Source organism: Felis catus, chromosome E1 (assembly GCF_018350175.1).
Source record: "Felis catus isolate Fca126 chromosome E1, F.catus_Fca126_mat1.0, whole genome shotgun sequence".
NCBI lineage: Eukaryota > Metazoa > Chordata > Mammalia > Carnivora > Felidae > Felis > Felis catus.
Genome location: NC_058381.1, coordinates 13,513,106 through 13,533,006, shown reverse-complemented (window position 1 = coordinate 13,533,006; position 19,901 = coordinate 13,513,106). Strand labels below are relative to the sequence as shown.

The window sequence follows — 19,901 nt, the reverse complement described above, 5'->3', positions numbered from 1 at the left end:
AGTTAAATTTGGGGGCAGTCAAATGTTATAAGCAGACTTTCGATCGTGTGAGAAGTTGGTGCTCCTAACCCCTGCGGTGTTCAAGGGTCAACTGTACGTCCAGTGGAAAGTCCTGACTATCTGTCTCCGAACACTTCGAACTGTCCTGAGTCTGCGGAAACCCACTGGGCACGAATGCCTCATCTTCACCTGGGCATCTCTCCCCTGAAGTAAAGAGTGAGTGAGCAATGAGTGAGTCTCTTGGCTTTTTGTTTTGGTGATAATGGAAACTCACAGTGTGGGAAGGAATGCTTACCCCTCGGAAAAAAAAGTAGACTCCTCCTGATACAGAAAGAATCTCGCCAGTGACTCGGAAATAGTCCCCAACAGTGTGTTTCAGCTTATAGGGAGGCTGCAAGGTGCAGAGAAGTTAGTGACTCGATTCACTCATTCATTCACTCAACAAGCATTTACCAAGCCCTGTGATTAAGAGCCCACCCCTGGGGGCGTGTGGGTGGCTCAGTTGGTTAAGTGTCCGACTTTGGCTCAGGTCATGACATCACGGTTCATGAGTTCAAGCCCCACATCCAGCTCTCTGCTGTCAGCACAGAGTCTGCTTCAGATCCTCTGTCTCCTTCTCTCTCTGCCCCTCCCCCACTCACACGCTCACTTTATGTCAAAAATAAATAAACATTAAAAAAACAAAAGAGCTGGGCTGCCCAAGAGGCCCAGCCTCCATCAGGAGAGAGGCATCATTAAAGACAGTGCATTATTGGGGACACCTGCAAGGAGGCCCTTCTGTGGGAGCTGATTCCCAAAGTGACATCTTTCAGGTGCCAAGCAGAGCATCCTTACAGTGCTGTGCTCCTTCCCAGACACTGTCCAGCCAGGAGCACTTATGGGAGGAGGTAGATGGCATAGGTGGAGACACTCTTACAGATGCTAATGCCATATGCTTCCTGCTGCTCCCACAGCCCATGGTGAACCCCTGGTGTCCCATGACTGTTGAGGTTTCCCTGGATGGTGGGAAGTGAGATGTCCCACACACATGTGTGTCATCCTTGTGTCTCGGATACATTCCTGGGGTGGGTTTCCTTTTGCTTGCCATTGATGTTTGATAAACACTGCCTCACTAGCTTGTCTTATTAGCACATTTCTCTTTTCTCATAAAATGAAATCGTTAAATGGCCTTACTAGGTGGATAGAAGTCAGGTTTCACCTAACTAGGAAGTGGGGTTTTAAATCACATTTATAAGCAAGGCACCCTGGAAACAAAGGCAGCAAATTAGGTGCTTGGGTATTGAATGGAAAGGATTCAGTTTAGTACTCAAAGGAGTCCATGGCTCTTGGTAGAGGAAGAAGTCTGGTCTCAAGCCGATTTGATGGATGGCCCAGGGCCTAGCACAGAAGAAATGCTCAAAAGTAGATGTCCAGGGAACAAACAATGAGTGAATGAATGAACAAAAGTGGGCAGGCCAGTGGGATGGCAATAGGCTCAGGGCTCACGCCAGCTCATGACCCTACAGACAGCCAACCGAGGGAAAAGCTGCTTCTAGAGCCCTAGTTCCTGCATCTTTTCTAACCTGTTGCCCCTCCTCAGCCATCAGGGACCTCGTAGACCACACACTCAGCCTCACAGAACCAGGAGACCACAGGAGGGACTGAGAAGGGGGAGGGAGTGTTGCCAGGACAACCTGAGACATGGAGGGCTGTGTACAGGGACATGAGGAGCTCTGGGTGATCCTTCCATGTCTCCAGTGAGCTGGGAAGGAGTCCAGGGCCTGGCCTGGGCCTGGGTCTCGGGGGTCTTCTAGAAATGCCCATCCCTCTCCCCAGTCCCCGAGCCTCAGGCCGCACCAAGCCATCCACAGGCCTGTAGTAGGCTGCTGTGGTGAAGATGATCATATACAAGCAGTAGACGAAGAAGTTGAAGTAGAAGATGCGCTTGACAAATCTGTCCCACTTGTCCTGCAGGAGTCGGTTCAGCGGTTCCACCAAAAGCATGTCGTGGCGATTCTAAGGGGAGCAGAGAGAGGTGAGGCTCACTCCCCAGCCAGGAATGACAAAATCTCATATCCAAGAGATCTATGTTGAAGTTCCAGTATATTCCTAAGATGGACAAGCCAAAATCATCCTCTTTTGCAGGTCATCGACCCAACCCCCAGCCCAAGCTCTAGCTCCCCCAGTAAGGTCCCGGTTCAATGTTTTCTTCAGTGTCTTTGGGATGAGAAGCTCCTCGCTGCCTCGAGCAGCCTGGGGAGAAATGCTAACTGTCAGGAAGATCAATTCTCTGGAGTAAAGTTGGTCTTACTTCTCTGCTTTCCACCAGTTGTCCCAGTTCTGCACTCAGGGACCCCAGTATTGCATTTCTGCCTGAGAGAGCCTTCCAAGACATGAAAATGGCAGTGTGGCCCCAGAGCCCTCTCCTCTCTAGGCCAAACACCTCAGCCTTTTTGAAGCCGTTTCCTACATGGGCCAGCCGTCTAGGGACACTCCATTCAGGATTCTGAATCCAACGCCCTGATCCAGCATGGCAGCCCAGGTAAAGGCTGGCGGGGCACAGCAAAGCAGTCTAGACCTCTCTCCCCGACTAGACTTTGCCCCTGTAAACACAGCCTCTGCCCTGTAAGATACTGTGGTAGCCTCCTCACCAGCACAAACTCCAGCCTAGCTCCTGGGGCTGCCTCGGGGGCAGGTATACCTTAGAAAGAACAGACAGGGAAAGTAGCCTTTCAAAGCAGTGGGGGTAGGACAGGCTTTTCATCTAGTGGCCCTGGGACCCTCATGTGGAAACAAAATGATTAAGTAAGATGCCTACCTCACCCCTACACAAAAATAAATTCCAGACAAATTAAAGAGACAAACGTAAAATACCTACAAAGGAGCTAAACAAAAATATTGAAGGATATTGTATAACCTTATAGTGGAAAAGGACTTACAAAGCAAGATAAAAGTCACAGAAGTTATAAAAGAAAAAGACTAATTTGGCTCTCAAACTGAAAACCTTTCATAAGCAAACGATGCATTGACTGAAGTTAGAAGACAAGAGGCAGACGAAAAAATAAAATATTTGCAATATATGCAATAGAGAAAGGATGGATTCACTCCATACTAAGAGAACCTAGAAACAAAGAGGAATGGGGCAAACAGTTCAGTGGAAGAGATGGCCAAGGACAATGAATAGGAAACCTACCAAGGAAATATGAATGGCCAGGTAAATATATGAGAAAATTATTCACCTCACATTAGCCAAGAAAATGAGAATTAAGACATCAATAAGATAGCATTTCAGGCCCCAAGAACTTAAACCGGTTTTTGAGAAAAGACTGATAATATCCAGGGTGGCAAGGGCATGGGCAGACTTTCCCACTGGTGGGGGCAAATGCACTGATGGAGTCTGTGGAGGACAACTTGGCTGTAGCTATTAAAATGCTAAAACATACATACTCTTTGATTTAGCAACTCCATTTCCAGGCATCCTAGAAACATTCTCAAACCCATGCTAAGTGGCTCGCAGTACTGAAAGAGCGGAAAACTGGATATGACTCAAATGTCCTCCAATGGACATTTATCCCCAGCCCTCCTACAGAACACTGCGTGGGTTTTTTTTAATGAAGCAGATCCATACCTACTCTGATATAAAATTATCTACAAGACACACCAGTAAGTAAAAAAACTGGTTGTTTTACATTTTGCATAGTTTGATCCCATTTATATAAACAAAATAAAGCTACATGTTTTTATATGGTATAAAAAGAAGGTTGTTTTTGTCTGTGTATATCTGAAATATTTACGCTTTTATGGGAATATCATTGTACATTGTATGATGAAGGAAAACATTCAGTGGGAACAAATGGGGAGATGAAGCTTCTGGGCCTAGACCCCACACAGCAGGTTTTCAGTGATGAGAAGACAGGCAGAGCTGGATCGAGGGGCTGGGGTGGAGGCTGGGGGGTGCAGTGAGGCAAGAAGCCCACCCTGGCTGAGTCCCACCCCGGCCCACTCACGGGGGTGTCACTGCTGCTGTAGGCGATCACTTCTAGCACCGAGTTCTTCTCGCAAGTGTCGATGCAGGACAGGTCGTAGAGTGAGGAGTGCACAGGCCCGTAGGCCCACTCGGTGAACTTCCTGGACAGGTGCCTGCACTCGGGCTCCTGGATCTCCCTCTGAAGAATATAGGCCAAGACCTGCCATGGGGATACGAGAGCCTGTTAGAGACCATCCTGGAGCCCCAACCACAAGATGCATCTCCACCAGGCTACCAACTCTGCCTCGGGAATAAGTCTGCTTCCTAGCTCAGTTGGAGACTCTACCCAAGCCCTAGGAGAGTCCTCACCTCCATCCAGCAGCCTCCCGACCACCATCAAGATCAACCCGCCCACTGCCTCAGACCCCAGGTGCAGCCACATCAGACCCATTGCCTGATCACACCTGGCTGATCACACTTGATCACATCAGTTTCACCCTTGGCTCAACACACTCCTATCCCCAGGCCCTAGCACCCCCCATCCCCCCTATCTGTGTCTGGCTAGTGATGCTCACAGGTAGAAATGAGAAACAGTCAGGTGCGATGCTGGCTTCTGCCCAGCATCTCACAATTCCTCTGGCTTCCTCTGACACCCCCTGCCCTACCCCTACAGGCTAGTGTCACAGTAGCAGGGCTCTGCGTGATCGTGATGCCAGGCATGCAGCAAGGCAGACCGTCCCCCCAACACCACCATCTAAAGTCATACTCCCTGCCCAGGCCCGAAGCCTTCCCCCTACCCCAATCTTCCCACTCCTGGCAGCCAGAGCCAGTGGCGTCAGCCCCTTCTTGTTGGTGAGCTCCTCCAGCTTCAGTGTAGGGTGGAGCTTGGCCCCCAGGATCAGAATCTCATTGTACATGCTCGTCACAAACTTAGTGTTGTCGGCTGTGTTGTCGGCCACCTCCACCAGCGCATGCAGCACTGTGTTGCCCACCGAGTCCCGGGCACTGATGTCTGCTGGCTGCCAAGAGTTCTGCAGCAGGAACTTCACAATGCCCAGCTGGTTGGTACATGCAGCCAAGGAGAGGGGCAGCTCACCTGTGGCCAACACAGGCATATGATGGGCCTCAGGAATAGATTGGCTTGGTCCCTGGACCACCCGGCCTCCAAATCCCTCTCTCTCCACCCGAAACCTCCCCTTGGCAATTGTCAAAAATCCAAGGGTCTACCCCATGGTCTCCCTACCAAAGTAGAAGCCGGGCCGCCCTTTGGTTTTCTTAAAGAAGTCCCCGTTGGCTGCAGCCTGGACGTCTGCCCCATTCTCCACTAGGAGGGTCACTAGTGCCATGTTCCGCCTCTCAATGGCAATGTGCAGGGCCGTCTGGCCTGTGGAGGGTGTGTGCTGTTGGCTTTGTACTCACAGTCCTGTGGGGGTGCTTAGATAGGTGCAGGGGGAAGATCTGGGCAGAAAATGCCAGGTGACTCCCCCATACAAGAGGGGAGCAGGCCAGAATGCCCAAAGGGGGCCTAGAGAGTCCCTGAGGCAGAAGTAGAGACCCCTAGGGAACACCAGACCATGACCTGGAATAGTCAAAACTGCCCAAGGTCAGGGAACAGTAGCAGGGAGAGTAGCCATGGCTTCTGGAAGCAAAGAACACCGAGTCCACAGAGGGGAGGATGGGACCCTCAGCACCAGGAGAAAACAAGTCCAGCAGGTGGGGGAGGCAAGGACCCCCCCAGGACCAGGAGATGCCAACGCAGTGGCTGGTACAGGGAGTACGAAGCTCAGAGGCTTGCCCAGGCATGCCACCTGGCTCCAGCTGTGCTTGTGCACAGAGTCATGCCAAACCCCGTCCCCCTCCTCACCCTTGTAGTAGCTGTCTGTGTAACTGGCGTTGACTAACTCCTTTAGGCTGTCCGTCTGCCGGGCAATCTCCAGGAGCAGGGGAATGGTATCATTCTGTCCATCGTGCAGGTTGAGCATGGCTTTCAGCAGACAGGTCTTCCCGGTCTCTGGGTCTGCAAGACAAAGTGAGGGTCAGAGCAGTGCATGACAGCTGGGGCCCGACCCAGGAGCCCGGCCCTGCAGGGGCCACCTTTGAACTCGCTGTCCATGAGGTGCTTCTGGCTCTTCTGCAGGAAGAGCAGCAGACTCTGCAGCTCCTCACAGTTATTCTGAGCGACGGCTTCAAAGATCTTCCTGCGATCATACAGCTTGAGGTTCTTCTCAGACCCAGCAGGAGCAGAGTCCTGGGAAGACTGCCTGCAGGCCAGAAAACACCTTCATCTCCTGCTCTGATTTCCCTTCAGCCCTGGGGCCTCCAGAGCTTGTCAGGGAGCATGACTAAATCCCAGGGTAAACCAAAAGGTGAAAAAACATGATATAAAACCCATCCCTCAGTCTAGATGACCGTCCAGGAAACTGATGTAACAGGGAATGATGGGGTGCATGTGTCCACACTCTGTCCCCACCCTGCCTGTAGGCACCATCTAGAAAGTCTTTGCTGCCACCGCTTCCTCCAACACCCAAGCCACTCACTTCTCTGCCTACTCAGGAGCTGGGGCTCTGGGGGCAGTAGCCCGGAGGGGGCTGGAGGCGGGGAGTTGCAGCAGTTTGGATGGTTCCTGTTAAGTGAAAAAGTGTCTTCACACTGGCCTGGAGGTCAGCTGGCCCATGTACCTCCCTCACCTGCCTTGGAGGAAGCGAGAGGGCCCTTGGGCTTGTCACTGGAACTGTTCTGCACTCTCTAAAAAGCATCCTGGCCCTGAGGTTTTCAACTTAGAGTCTAAGTGTTTGGGGCTGGTGAGCATTTGAGGCCTGGAAACCTAGAGATCAGCCTGCAGCTAAGATCAGCAGATAGGCCAGCATCCATGACCATGTGTCCTGAGGCTCCTAGGAGTGCAGATGCTGGACCAGATGATTTGTGAAGCCTCCCCAGTTCCCTGGCTCTATGACCTTCAGCCCATAAGCTAGAGGAACACATGGTATCTCCATAGCTGGGGCCTCAGCTGGCAGAGCCAGTGGGCTCCCGGTGGGGAGGGGCTCAGGCTCCAGATGCAGCTTACCTGTCACAGGTGGGGCCATCCTCATGCTTCTGGATGATGACAACAGGGCTGACGGTGATGGCTGGGCAGGAGGCTAGCTGGCCTTCCTCGTAAGAGCAGTCCATAGGAGAAGCTTCCTCTGAGTCGCATTTCCCAAAAAGCCGACTGCGGCTCTTGGCCGTGGGGAAGATGTGGGGTTTGGCTGGAGCTGGCCTGGAGTTAGGGTCTCCATCCAAGAGGTCTGAGCAGGAGTCCTCTTGGGGTGGCTCCTCAGACTCCCCTGAGTCTGAGCTCCCCCATTTCTTCATCCTTGTCAGATCCGTTGTGGCCTGAGAGGCAGCCTGCAGGCAGCCACCAAGATCAGGTGTGTGCCCAGCTTGAGGACTCCACAACTCTAGCTCCCATCTGCCCTCCTTGCAAAAGCCCCTGTGAAGCAGGACACCCCAGAGATCCAACAGCTGCTGGCCCTAGCCCCCCAGAACTAAAGCTTCTAAGGGTGCTATACCTCCTACCTCAGAGGCCCCAGGGGTGAGCAGGCCTAGCAACCCCATGGGCATTGGGCTCAAGGATGGATGTATTCCCCAGCTTGAAGCCATAAGGCTCTGAAAGACATGAATGGATTGCTCTCCTCTCTGGGCCTCAGTTGCCTCATCTGCAAAGTGGGATCATAACTACTGCTCTGCCTCCCTCCAAGATCAGAATAAAAGAAACAATGGGAGTGGCTGTCAATGGCTGGGCATTGAGGGAGGGACTCGGTGATGAGAATGGCTCAGCCTCAAAGAGCAGAACAGGCTGTGTCTCTGTGAACAGAGTGAGCGGCAGAGACTGACATGCTCACACTCCATGCTGCACAGGCCTTCTTGTGCCACGTGTCCCTGTCATCAGCCACGTGCTTGCCTGCTTTTGCTCTTCGACCTGGCAGCTGCAACTATTGAGTTGGTGGGGACTTTTTGCACTTTTTTGTCATTTTTGTGAAATTTCAAGCATCCCTGAATTTTTAAACTTTAAGAGATTAGAGGCTGGCGCAGGCCTTCCAGGCCTGAACATGTGGTGTTCAGCTGCCAGCTAGCACTAGCACATATGGCCGTGAACTTGTTTTGATAGTGTCTTCCACCCCCTTCCTAACCTTCTGTCCCACTCCTCCCTCCATCCAGCAGGGCATCCCCACTCCCTGGTACCCAGGGCTGTTCCACATCTCAGAGGCCTTTGCCTCTGCAGTGTCTCCACTTGGGGGGCATTTTCCTTCTCCTCTTCATGCCCAAATCCTATCACTTTTCAGAGGACACCTCCCTTTGGGGTCCAACACTAATGCTACCTCCTCCACACCCCCAGGCTCTGCACTGGCCATGCTCCCTCCCCATCCAGAGTGTTGTCCAGTTGGTTGTCCATCATCCTTCGTGGCCCTGTTAGCACCATCCATTATGTAGTCTAGCAATTTCTATCTGGCACTGCCTTATCTCCCCCACATCCTAAGACCTCTTCCTGAGCAGGGCACTTGCCTGATCCCCCTCTCTATGAAATAAAGCTGTGGTCACTGTCGGGGATATGAAAGAGATCAGATATAGACCCTTCTTGTTCCCATTTCCAAAGAAAGTTAGTGAGATTCATGTTCCAGCAGTGGTTGGATTCCAAAAAATAGCCAGTCAAGAAATGGGAAGCTGCTCACAACCTGCATTTTCAAGTGCAAGTTCAGGCAGTGAACACTCAGAGCACACAGCTGGGCCTCGGCAATAGACCAGCTATTATCTGATGCCCAGGTCCTTGGGGGAAAAATAAATGAGGCAGCCTCACCACTCTGCAACCTGCGAAGAAGACAGACAGCTGACTGCCGGCCCATTTTCCATCCTGCCTGCTGTTCCTCTCAGGGGGGCTCGAGTCTTTCTCTGGGTTATCCCTCAGATGGAAACCCTGCAGCAGGAAGTGTTCCTGGCCACAGGGAATCCTCCTTCCAACCACTCACCCATTTGTTCATCCCATCACTCAACAGCCATCTACTGAATCCTACTGGGTACCCAGGCCTGTGCTGGGGGCACAGAGAGGACTCGGCCCCATCTGAGACAGAAACCAGGCACTGGCTGGGGCAGGGTATCACAGGAGGGGCCAGGGTCCTGAAGAAGGCTTCATGGAGAAGGTGACAGAGGATCTGGGCCTAGAAGGAGAGGAGGGTTGATCTGGGGCCAGGGGAGAGGATGGGGATCCCAAAGTAGCTGGTGAAGAGGAAGCCAGTGGGCCTGGAGGACAGGCAGCAGGACAGAACCAGATGGCTGTTGTCCTTGAACGTCAAGGAACAGGATTTGGACTTTATTGTGTGGATGGTAGGAAGCCATGAGAAGCTTCAGAAGCATAAACACCAACGCTCATCTGCGCTTTCGGAAGAGAACGTCTTATTATGTTCATACTATGTGGAGCCTGCTACCATTAAAAGGCACAGGAGGCTAGTAAGAAAGAAAGTAACTGACGTGCTTGAGCATGTACTGTGCAAGGGTGGGTACCATTCTAACACTTCACATGCGCTCACTTCATTCTCACATCTCCAAGAGGTAAATATTTGACAGATGAGGAAACTCAGGCACAGTGGTTGCTGGAGGCCACAGTTAGGACGAGGTGGAACCTGGATTTGATACCCAGAAGCCTGACTGCAGAGTATCTCTAGCACTCCACCACAGGGGTCTTCTCAGCCATTAAACTCAGCCCCGGACTTCACACCAGAGTGAGGAACTGATCAGCCCAAAGTCCCCTAGCCCTGGGGCCAGGCAGGCAGGGACAACCCCCTTCTGCTCAGAAGCCCCAACCGGTAGCACCTTCCTGCTCAAACAAGCATCCCAGGAAGCTCAAAGGCCAAAATGAAGTACAAGTAGGAACCAGGCCATCTGCCAGGGCCTGACTCTCGCAGGGCATCTCCCCTTGGTAGGACTGGCCACAAAACCAAGAATAAACCTGATGCCTGACTCACAGTTCTTAATATCCCAACCAGAGCACCCATTAGCAGGGGCCCCCACAAATCATTCCACAGTGTCACCTTTTGCCTCTCCCTCTGACTGGTCCAAATCTAACCAAACCCAATAAACATGAAGCAGCCCACACAGTACCATCATTCGGTCAGTCAACAAACCCCAAATCTGCACTGCATGCCTCACACTTGATTCCCTACTGGAAACTAAGCTTCTTCCAGAGCAGAGGGCAGGACAGGGACTGAGAGGCCATTTGCTCTGGGCTGCAGGGTGGACAGGGACAAGATAGTCTGCCACTGCCAGGCCCGGGTGTGTCTAGCACATGAGCCCCGTGGCAAGGTACCTATCACAGTTGAATGTCCTACGATGATGGGGGAAATTTCCAACTATGACTTGGGGTGTCTGATGGAGATGGCGGTTCTGGTTTAGGCAAGATTCACAAACCCACCAATGGAGACTAAAGGACTGTCCTGAAGAAAATGACCCTGCTCAGCAAAACTTGGTTTGGCCTCTGGATCTTTCTCAACTCCAGAGCCAGGAAGGAAACTGCCCACCACCTGGGTGAAGCCCCCTTTTTCTCCCTAATCCAGCTGACACATCCCGGGGTGCAGCTCTCCTGCTCCCTCTCTGCTCAAAGCACCTGTCTGCCTCCAGCTTCCCTACAGGCTCTTGGGAACTGGTCCAGGATCCACCCCTGATCATTCCTAAAGAGAAATTCCTACCTGAGCATTTCCTAAAGTGGGACGGAGATCCGGGGGCTACCCCACCTATGGATGAAGAGCCACAGGAACCCTATCTAAAACAGAGAGCGAGTGGAGCCTGGGTGAGAACCCAGGACTCCTGCCACCCCGCCCAGCACCCCTTCAGCCTGGAAGGAGCTATGTGGCGAAACCTCCGGCCACAAACCACTGGCCTCTTTGCTCCAGGAGGAGGGTCCAGGATGACCCTGATGCAACTCATACACAATGACAATAGCAACCTCCACAGTCACTTGCCAAGTGTTTACGATTAACCAGGCTACGTGCACCACAGCTATAGCTTCACTTCAGCGTCACCATGACCTTTGAGGCAGCCACTGTTATTATCCCCAGTTTTCAGATGGGGTAACTAAGGTGCTGAGAGGCTAGTTGAACTGCTCATAGTCACCCAAGCGGACAGAGGCAGGGCTCAGTTTTTGACAGCTCCCTGTGCCATTCTAAAAGCTAGCATCGGCACCGGCCAGCAAACAACAGAAAGGACTCACCAGCTAGACGCAGCGCACCCCGGACACAGCAGGTGCCGGCGAGCTCCAAGACTTCGTTACTTGAAGGGAGAGCTGGACTGGTGTGGGGAGAAGAGTTGCCTCTGTGAGGGTCCGTGGCCCCTCCCTGGGCCGTGGTCACTCAGCGCTGGCAGGGATGGGCTGTGGGTACACTCTGGCACTCAAGGAAAATGTTTCCAGCAATGGCAGCAGCTGCTGTTGCCGTGGTTCTGATTCCCAGAGGATCCCAGAGCTTTTCCCATCATTTTTTCCCTTTTTCAGAAACCACTTAGCTGCTGCCCCTCCTCCCACCATGCCAGGGCCGCAGTGCACTTAGCCACACACAGCCCAGAGCCAGCCAGAGCTGTGACTTCAGCTCTCAAGAAAAAGGAGGCCACTGCTCAGGCCTCTCAAACCCACCACTCTTACAGATAGGGTGGTCTGGGGAAAAAACTCAACAACCAGAGAAGTAAAACCCAGCATCATGAAACTGCTCCAGTTTGAAAATGTGGAAGGAATGTAAAGGGTCACATCACCCATCACACAGTCATGGCCTGACATTCAGGAACCTGGTTTTGAATGACGGCTTTGCCAACTCTGTGCAACCTTGGACAAATGCCTGCCTCTCTTGGGCCTCTCATTCTCTGTGGAAGCCTCGTGAAGGACTGTGGAGGCTTCTGGGTCTGCCAGGTCCCAGCCTTACTCAACTGGGATTCCTCATGGAACCACAAAACACAGAAAATTATTTCCGTGTCTATTTTCTTATTTCTCTTAGTATGATTGTAAAAGCATAGGAGGAAAGTCAATACTGCAAGGAATAATTCCCTCCTGGAACATGGCTGAGAAAGGCTGCAAAGTCCTTCTGAGCATGTATACAGTCTGCAACCTGAAATGCCCTGCAGAACCCATCCTGGCAGCAGCTGCCTGTAGAACCCTATAGGACTCCAAAAAGCCGGGGGCCCTACATGGCCTGAAATGAGCAGCTATGTGCCAGAAAAGTCCCATCGTAGCCCTCCTTGGAGTAGCTCCCAAGGTTGACCCCTGAGTCAAGACACTGAAGTGCAGACACTTCGTGGACTCTGCACGACATTTTACAGTTTACAGAGAAGCTGCACAAACCCACTCTCCCATGCCACACAACAACCCTGGGCATACTCATTTTACATATGAGAAATCTGTGCTGGGCGCCTGGGTGGCTCAGTTGGCTAAATGTCTGACTTTGGCTCAGGTCATGATCTCACAGTTCGTGGGTTCCAGCCCCGTGTCGGGCTCTGTGCTGATAGCTCAGAGCCTGGAGCCTGCTTCCGATTCTGGGTCTCCCTCTCTCTCTCTGCCCCTCCCCCATTCATGCTCTGTCTCTCTCTGTCTCAAAAATAAAAATAAACGTTAAAAAAAATTTTTAATGAACCTTGGAATTCATCCTTTTTTGAGAAATTTTGGTAAAATACCTATAACATGAAAAAATACCATTTCAACCAGTTTTCAGTGTACAATTCAGGAGCATTAAGTACATTTATAATGTCACCACCATCCATCTCCGGAACTGTTTTCATCTTGTGAAACTGAAACCCTATACCTATTAAACACCAATTTCCCATTCCTCCCTTCCCCCAGCCTCTGGCAACCAGTCTACATTCTGTCTCTATGAATTTGATTATTCTAAGACCATCATGGAAGTGGATTCGTGCAGTATTTATCTTTTTGTGACTGGCTTGTTTCACTTAGCATAATGTCCTCAAGATTCATCCATCTTGTAGCATACTACAGGATTTCCTCCCTTTATAAGGTTGTATGATATGCTATTGCATGTGTAGACCATGTTTTGTTTAGCCCTTCATCGGTCAATGGACACTTGGGTTACTTCCAACTTTTGCCTGTGGAATATTGCTCTGAACATGGGTGTACAAATATCTCTTTGAGTCACAGCTTTCGATTCTTTTGGGCATATACCCAGAAGTGGGATTGCTGGACCATGGAATTCATTCTTAATCATGCATAACCATCTGTTACACATATTTTAAAAACTCACCAGCAGTGACCCCTCAACCTACAAGTTCTCTAGGGTCACTGTTCCTTCTAACCATGTGTGTGGGCCAGAGGTGCTGCAGAGAACACCTCGGTGTGGAGACCGACATGCTGATGCTGTGTTAGGGACAGCCTCTGGCTCACACACTGGCTGGGCCGGGTCTGGATCTCAGCCACAGCAGCCCTGGGGCATGGGTGGGAGACATCTGAGAAAGGCACTGAGAGAACTGGCCAGCCCAGGGCAACGTCCAAGAAAGGGGAGGGTTATACTTCTCTACCAGAGGTGTCCCCTTAGCTTCCAAGGTGATTTCTGCCTCCAGTGAGGACTACACATGTCACTAAATGTGTCCCCTTTGTAACATAGCCATTGGGCACTGACAACATCTCCCAGAGTCTACATGGCACCATGCACGCTGCGAGGGCTGCAGGGAAATCCTGGCCCTTCTCCTCCTTCCCTGACAGCTTTTCCTCAATATACAGGAAAAGGACCCTTATCTGCTCCTACCCTTTTCTGAGACCCCCACTCCTCCAAGGACCCATCTGACATGCCCAAGCCAGGGACTCCCTCATCCAGGGGTCCAGCCCCACCCTTTCCCCTGAGCTACAAACCCCTTCCTATCAGCATGTCCCAAGATGAACCCCTCTGCCCTCCACACTCCCTCCCCTCAACATTACTGCCTATCAGACACCAACATTTAAAAAAATTTTTTTTTACATTTATTTATTTTTGATAGAGAGAGACAGCATACAAGTGGGGGAGGGGAAGAGAGAAAAGGAAACACAGAATCCAAAGCAGGCTCCAGGCTCCGAGCTGTCAGCACAGAGCCCATCGTGGGGCTTGTACTCACAAACCGTGAGATCATGACCTAAGCTGAAGTCGGACGCTTAACCGACTGAGCCACCCAGGCGCCCCTAAGGCACCAACTTTCTTGTCAAAGTCTGACATACTTTGTCATCTCCAGCCTCTCCTTCTCTGTTTCTGTCCAGGCTACGTTTCTGTGGCTCATATGGATCCCTCTCTGCGGCTGGCAGCTACTTCCTCTCACCTGAGGCACCAGAAGTGCCCAGCACCCTGACTCATGACCTCCCAATCCCCAGACCTAGAATATCCTCCTGACTGCACCCCCTTACAGAATAAGGCCCTACCCCTCGGCTTGGTACCCTGAGCCGACAACCCCAGTCTCCACTCCCACTGTGGCCCAGCCCCTTCTGTTACCTGGACACATCTCCTCCCAAGCCATACTAACTGTGCCTGCCTCCACCCCCTTCCCCTGACCTCTTTCTGTCCAACGTGCTTGCACTATGCATCGACTTAACCTGTCTTTTAAGGCCCAGGTGGCAGGTGGGACCTCTGGATGCCGAGGCTCTATCATTCAACTCCACCTCTTCCAAAAATCCTCTCCACCAAGGGCCCAGCCAAAGTGCTCACCTCTAAACCCCTACAGAAATCTAGACCCGCACCTTCCTGCAGCAACCAGTGCATGTGATCACAAAGACAACGATAATAGCAGTGGATGCTTATTAAGACCATGCAGTGTGCCAGGTTCCGGGATAAGCACTTTATGCATTAGCTCATCAGACTCTCACAAAGTTTCATGAGGAGAGTCTGATTTTGTCCCCCATTTTATGGATGAGGAAATGAAGTATAGACAGGCTATGTTACCTGCCCAAGGACAGTGACAACCATACTAGTCTTGTCTGAAGCTTCCTAAAGCTTGCATTGAGCTTTAACTGCTCTGAGGTTTGTGTCTTATTTGGCAGATTTTAATGGCTCCAGAGTGACAGGGCTCTTGCACCCTCAATTCTCCTTCTCTAAGCCTACCTAGCTCCACAACTTGCCCAAAGGAGCACAACATATACATTTATTGGCATGGTTTTATCTGAGCCAAACCTGCACTGAGTGGTTCTACTAAAACTCAAGAAATGGCAGCAGACACAAGACCTTAGGGTTGAGCACTGCTGCCATCAGCCTGGTTTTCTGGGTGGTATTTTGCCAACAAGGTGTTCTTGAATCTATGTAATGATGTATCCATTAAAACTCTTTGTAAGTAGATCACGTTTCAGTGATGAATTCTGGGAGGGGGCGCGTACTTCAAGCTCAGGTCTGATGGGAACAAGAGGCAGTGCAGCAAAGTGCTAGGGGCCACACCAGCACGTGGGTGGGCCAAGTGGGCTGGGCCTCAGGTCATCAATGGCTGCAGTTCTTTAGCGTCACCACCAGGGGGGCACATTGACTTAAACTCAGCCCTTGACCCTGGCAATGGGATCCTCATTTATTTTCTTCATCCATCTGGGTCCCTCATGGATTTGAAGCCAAACTTTCTGGTACAGCTAGAAACCAGCAAACTGTCGTGTGCTAATAAAAGCCTGATTACCCAAATCAGGAACCGTCAGCCCCTCATTTCTGGGAGGGCCCAAGTAGGAATAAGCAGAGCTAGTTCTGGCCCCAGAGAAGGTGGTTAAAGCACCACCGCGAGTACCTGTAACCCACCCGAGGACAGTGCCAACTCTACCGGTCTTATCTTGGGATTTCTAAATCTTGTGTGGATTTTTAACTTCCTGACTTTTGTGTCTTGCTTCCCACATTTTAAATGGCCTCAGGGATCCCGGATACAAATGGCAAACAGCAGACTTAGAAGAAAACTACTTTCCTTTCTGCATTTGGTCTGTGTATTAGTGTCACCAGGTACCCACCTGAGTCAGTTCCCATGGAGGGCAGGGCTCTGTGAGAGGGGACAGCGCACTCCAGAAGTGGATGGAGCTGGCCATCTAAGCTGGGGAGGGATGAGACATCCACTCAGCACCCAACAGCTGAGCCCCTCTCTGCAGAGCTGGGACCCAGGGCGGGTACTGGCAACAAGAGAGAGAAGTGATTGGAGGGTCAGATGCATGGGCAGAGAATAGAGGCAGGAGAGGAGACCCAGACGGGCCCAGCAGACACCCGCTCCATAAATTTGGGCTGATAGCTGAAGCTCTGGGTCCTTATCCCCAAAACGGGTGAAGGCACCTGCCCTGCCTGCTTTATGAGGCTTTTCTGGGGATTAATAAGAATACTGGATGTGAATGAATGGTCTCTGTGAGCTGGTAAAGCTCTAGGCAAGCATGAGGGGTTATTGTTCTCATCATGATTATTTCAGAAGAGAACCGCATCTGCTGATTGTTGAGCTATCTCCGGCCATTAGCTCGAGGTTGTGACTAATTGTTTTTTAATGAAAAAAAAACAAGATTTGCTTAATGTTTCATGAGTCACACAGTGAACATCTCTAAACCCAGAATCTCTCAATTTCAAAGATGGGCTATCTGTCCATCTAATCGTGGCTGAGAGGTCAAGTGCAAACCACCCTCTACCCTGAAGCCCCACCAAGCACTAGCAAACCACAGCAAGTGAGTAGGATGAATAAGATGGTCTCTGACCTCAAGAAGGCCAGGACACATGAGGAAAAACTGCTAGGCTCTCTCTGACGCTTTACTGGGTGGGGCATGCTGTAACAGGCACAAGCCAGGAGCCAACAGGCCATGCCAACAGCAAACACTGAGTTGGGTCCCAGATGCCAGCTGCAATTATAATCCAGTCACAGATATGCTTCCAGGGAGACTGTGCAGCAGGAAGACAGCATCTGAGCTGGGCCCTGGACAAGGTATTGTGTTCTTCCCCGGGAGAAGGACATTCAAACAGGGGCATCAGCCCAAGATTAAGGAGAAGGGCAGGGCAGAGAACACCTAAGAGGAAGCCTGCCCTCAAGCAGCTTTCAGTCAGTTGAGAAGAAGAATAAAGAACATGAAAGCCACATAAACATTATATGCATCTAGTCGTAGTCAAGGGCCAAAAGAAGGGTATGTGTGGCAGGCTCTGCCCCCACGTTGGTTCAGGCCTACGGTCTTTCACAAGCTGTTTTCTAGGCCCCTCCAATTGGGCCCCCACCTCCCGTAACACCCATTCTCCACTCTAAAGTCCCCATGGCTGACAGTTATACTCCTAAAGCTCATGAAGTCTGTCCTCCACTCTGCTGCCCACAGGAGAAAGTCTAAACCCTTCAGTCTGGCATCTAGGACCCTTCACAGTTTGGCCAACACGTCCAGCCACAAGTTCTATCACACCCTTTCATAAGCCCTGTGACCAAGTTACACCAGACAGTTCATCACACCCTGCTCATGCCGGTCACTTTCATGTGAATACACCTGCTCTCTCAGCCTAGAATGCTAAAGAAAATGGGTTCTGGGGTTGAATCTTAGAGTTCTGATCTTAGGTAGGTTACTTAACTTGTGTCTCGGTTTCTTCATCTGAGAAATGAAGATAATAGTACCTACCTTCTAGGGTCACCATATAGATCAAATAGGTCCAAATAAGTATAGATTAGCTCCTACTACATAGCTCAAAAAATGTTAACTGCTGTTGGTATTGATGGACTGAAACTCTCCAAGGTTTAGCTTAATGTCACTTACATAAAGAATGAATTGTTCCTTCTTCTGCACACATGTTAATCTGTCCTAGTGTTGGCAATTTAGCCCTGTCCTGACAGAACACCCAGCTCCTAGTGGGTGCTCAATAAATGTCTGGGTCTGTGCTGGGTGCAGCTGAGGCTTCTTAGACACAGTCTCTACTGTGGTTGTAGTGGTCAAGATAAACTAAGTTATGTTGTGGCAACAACCCCAAATCTCAGTGGCTTCAAACATCAAAGGTTTATTTCTCAGTCACATTTCATGTTGCACATTTGTTGGTGAGGGTTCTACACCATAGTGCCCTAACATGGAACGCAGGCTGACAGAGCCTCCATTCTCTGGGACACCACCAGTCACTCCTGGCAAAGGGAACGGTGTGGAAAATCACACACTGGCTCCTAAGGACCTCTGCTTAGAAGTAGAACACTTCTGGTCACATTTTGCTGGCCGAAGCAAATCTGGGGAGAAAGTGCAAGTCTACCACCTGCTCATAAGATCAGGATATGGGCAAACAGTCCTAAAGGCCAGTTCCTCATCTGAGGATCACACTGGTATCAAACACTTACTGGTACCTCCAGGGAATGACGGCAAAAGCAGTGAGTGGTTTATGATTTCAGGCTGAAGAAATGAGGCCCTGGAAGCTGTGCTCAACCCCACTGCAGAGGCTCCAGGCCTGTGCAATAAAAACAGTAACAGAGCTTTTAGCTGGCAAGCTTGGACTGCACAAGGCTCAGCCCTCAGAGATAGAGTGGACATGTGGAAAGGGAACAGAGAGTTCCGGCACCACACTGGGCACTGGTCTGGGCTACCTGGCCTTGCATCCAGTTCCTAATCCTACATTTACAGGCTCCATCCATAGCACCCTGAGAATACAAGACAGGCTGCCTCCCAGGAGTCAGAGGGCCAACTCCTCCTGATGGACAGGCTATCTGTTATCCTTCGGCCTATCCCAAGGTGACCTCTCTCAAAGGCCTTCCATAGGGGCTCCAGAATAATGGTGTCAACTCATCTTGGCTGAGAGAAAACTCACATGACTTTCCCGAGTGATCTACAGCTACTTGTCCTGGTACAATCATGGAGCAGGTGCGGTTTTCTGCAGAACAACCTACAAATGATCCTTATGTCCAACCTGCCAAACCAAGCCCTACAGCTATGCCATAATTTAGTGTTACCAAAGCAGACAGGTGTGTCTTATTAAAGGGACAAAGCTCTTAAAGAATGAGCTTTAGTATCTGAAATCCAATCAGCATGGCAAGGCAGATTAATCTAAGAGCTCAGACAACCACATAATTCATAAAGTGACCTTTACAAAGAAACAACATGGCCACTTCCCAAACTCATAGTTGCCTAGGAGTCTCAGAGTCAGGCCTGCCTGAGCCTTGGGATCACTCTTAGGAGTCTGGAACTAGATGCAGGAATGACAGCCTTTTCCTGGAGCCATTCCATGGTCATCCCTACCAACTACAGAAAGGTTTAAGATGCTCTGGGACCCCACACGCTTGATGCTGACTCCAGTGGGATGTTTCTGCAGGCCAGAAACATATGGTAGGCCAGCAAGGCCAACACCAAGAGAAAGAAAATCTAGGGCCTGCAGGATAAGGGGTTCTCTGATTAAACTGACCATCCTCTCTGACAGGAGCATGCCCAGCTGCATCCCTTCCCTTGGAAGGCCTCCCAAGAATGTGCAGGAGAAAAATACACTGCTGCCCAGACACACCCCCAAAAAAGGGTCCTGCCTGGTCAGACTATTGGGAACAATGTGCTTGAATGGTGGGGCCACATAGCATCCGTCCCCCTTGCTGGTCATGCCACCCACCTTTCCTTCCCTGTTCTGTGCCTTTGAGCCAGTTGTGTTAAGGATCTGGAGCAGCTCCACTGCAGCAGGCTGTCCTTGGAGGGGAAGTGCATGGTGAGAAGGCAGCATGGATCCCTGCATCTTCATCTCAGCCAGTCTGCTTTACTGCACTGGGCGACCCCCTGCCTCAGCTATAACCAGCTGTGGCCAAGGGAGAACAAGAGTGAGAAAGGGACCTCAGGGTCACATGGCACAATCCAGTAGGGAAGGACTTTTCCAACAGTGCATGTGACCCAAGCCTGGGTTTCATGTCCTTTTAAAAACAATCCAAAAGCTGGATTGGCGGGGGGGTGGAGGGGGTCTTCTTTTCTTACTTTGAGTGCACAGTCACCAGACTTTTTGGTGCCTAAAGTCCATATTTACTCTTTGTCTACAGGTGAGTCATAGATGAGCCTGCTGAC

The 19,901-nt window shown here is 50.9% G+C and overlaps 1 protein-coding gene across 10 annotated transcripts in view; it reads right to left on the bottom strand.

Annotated features, from left to right (window-relative positions):
• Positions 1-19,901, bottom strand: part of TRPV1 (transient receptor potential cation channel subfamily V member 1) — a 41,989-nt gene that overhangs the window by 16,760 nt on the left and 5,328 nt on the right. The window contains exons 1-10 of one of the 10 annotated variants that reach the window (XM_045044057.1): positions 19,462-19,585; positions 11,184-11,260; positions 7,011-7,330; positions 6,041-6,207; positions 5,811-5,963; positions 5,190-5,330; positions 4,744-5,042; positions 3,987-4,166; positions 1,837-1,995; positions 296-391 (exon numbers count right to left, since the gene is read on the bottom strand). In XM_045044057.1, the coding sequence (XP_044899992.1) occupies positions 296-391; positions 1,837-1,995; positions 3,987-4,166; positions 4,744-5,042; positions 5,190-5,330; positions 5,811-5,963; positions 6,041-6,207; positions 7,011-7,297 (1,482 nt within the window). In that variant the 5' untranslated portion in view covers positions 7,298-7,330; positions 11,184-11,260; positions 19,462-19,585. Of the gene's footprint in view, positions 1-295; positions 392-1,836; positions 1,996-3,986; positions 4,167-4,743; positions 5,043-5,189; positions 5,331-5,810; positions 5,964-6,040; positions 6,208-7,010; positions 11,261-15,899; positions 17,726-18,211; positions 18,322-18,675; positions 18,707-19,461; positions 19,586-19,901 lie in introns of those variants that run through there. The other 9 variants (XM_019817317.3, XM_023244721.2, XM_045044054.1 and 6 more) reach the window with 9 other exon arrangements.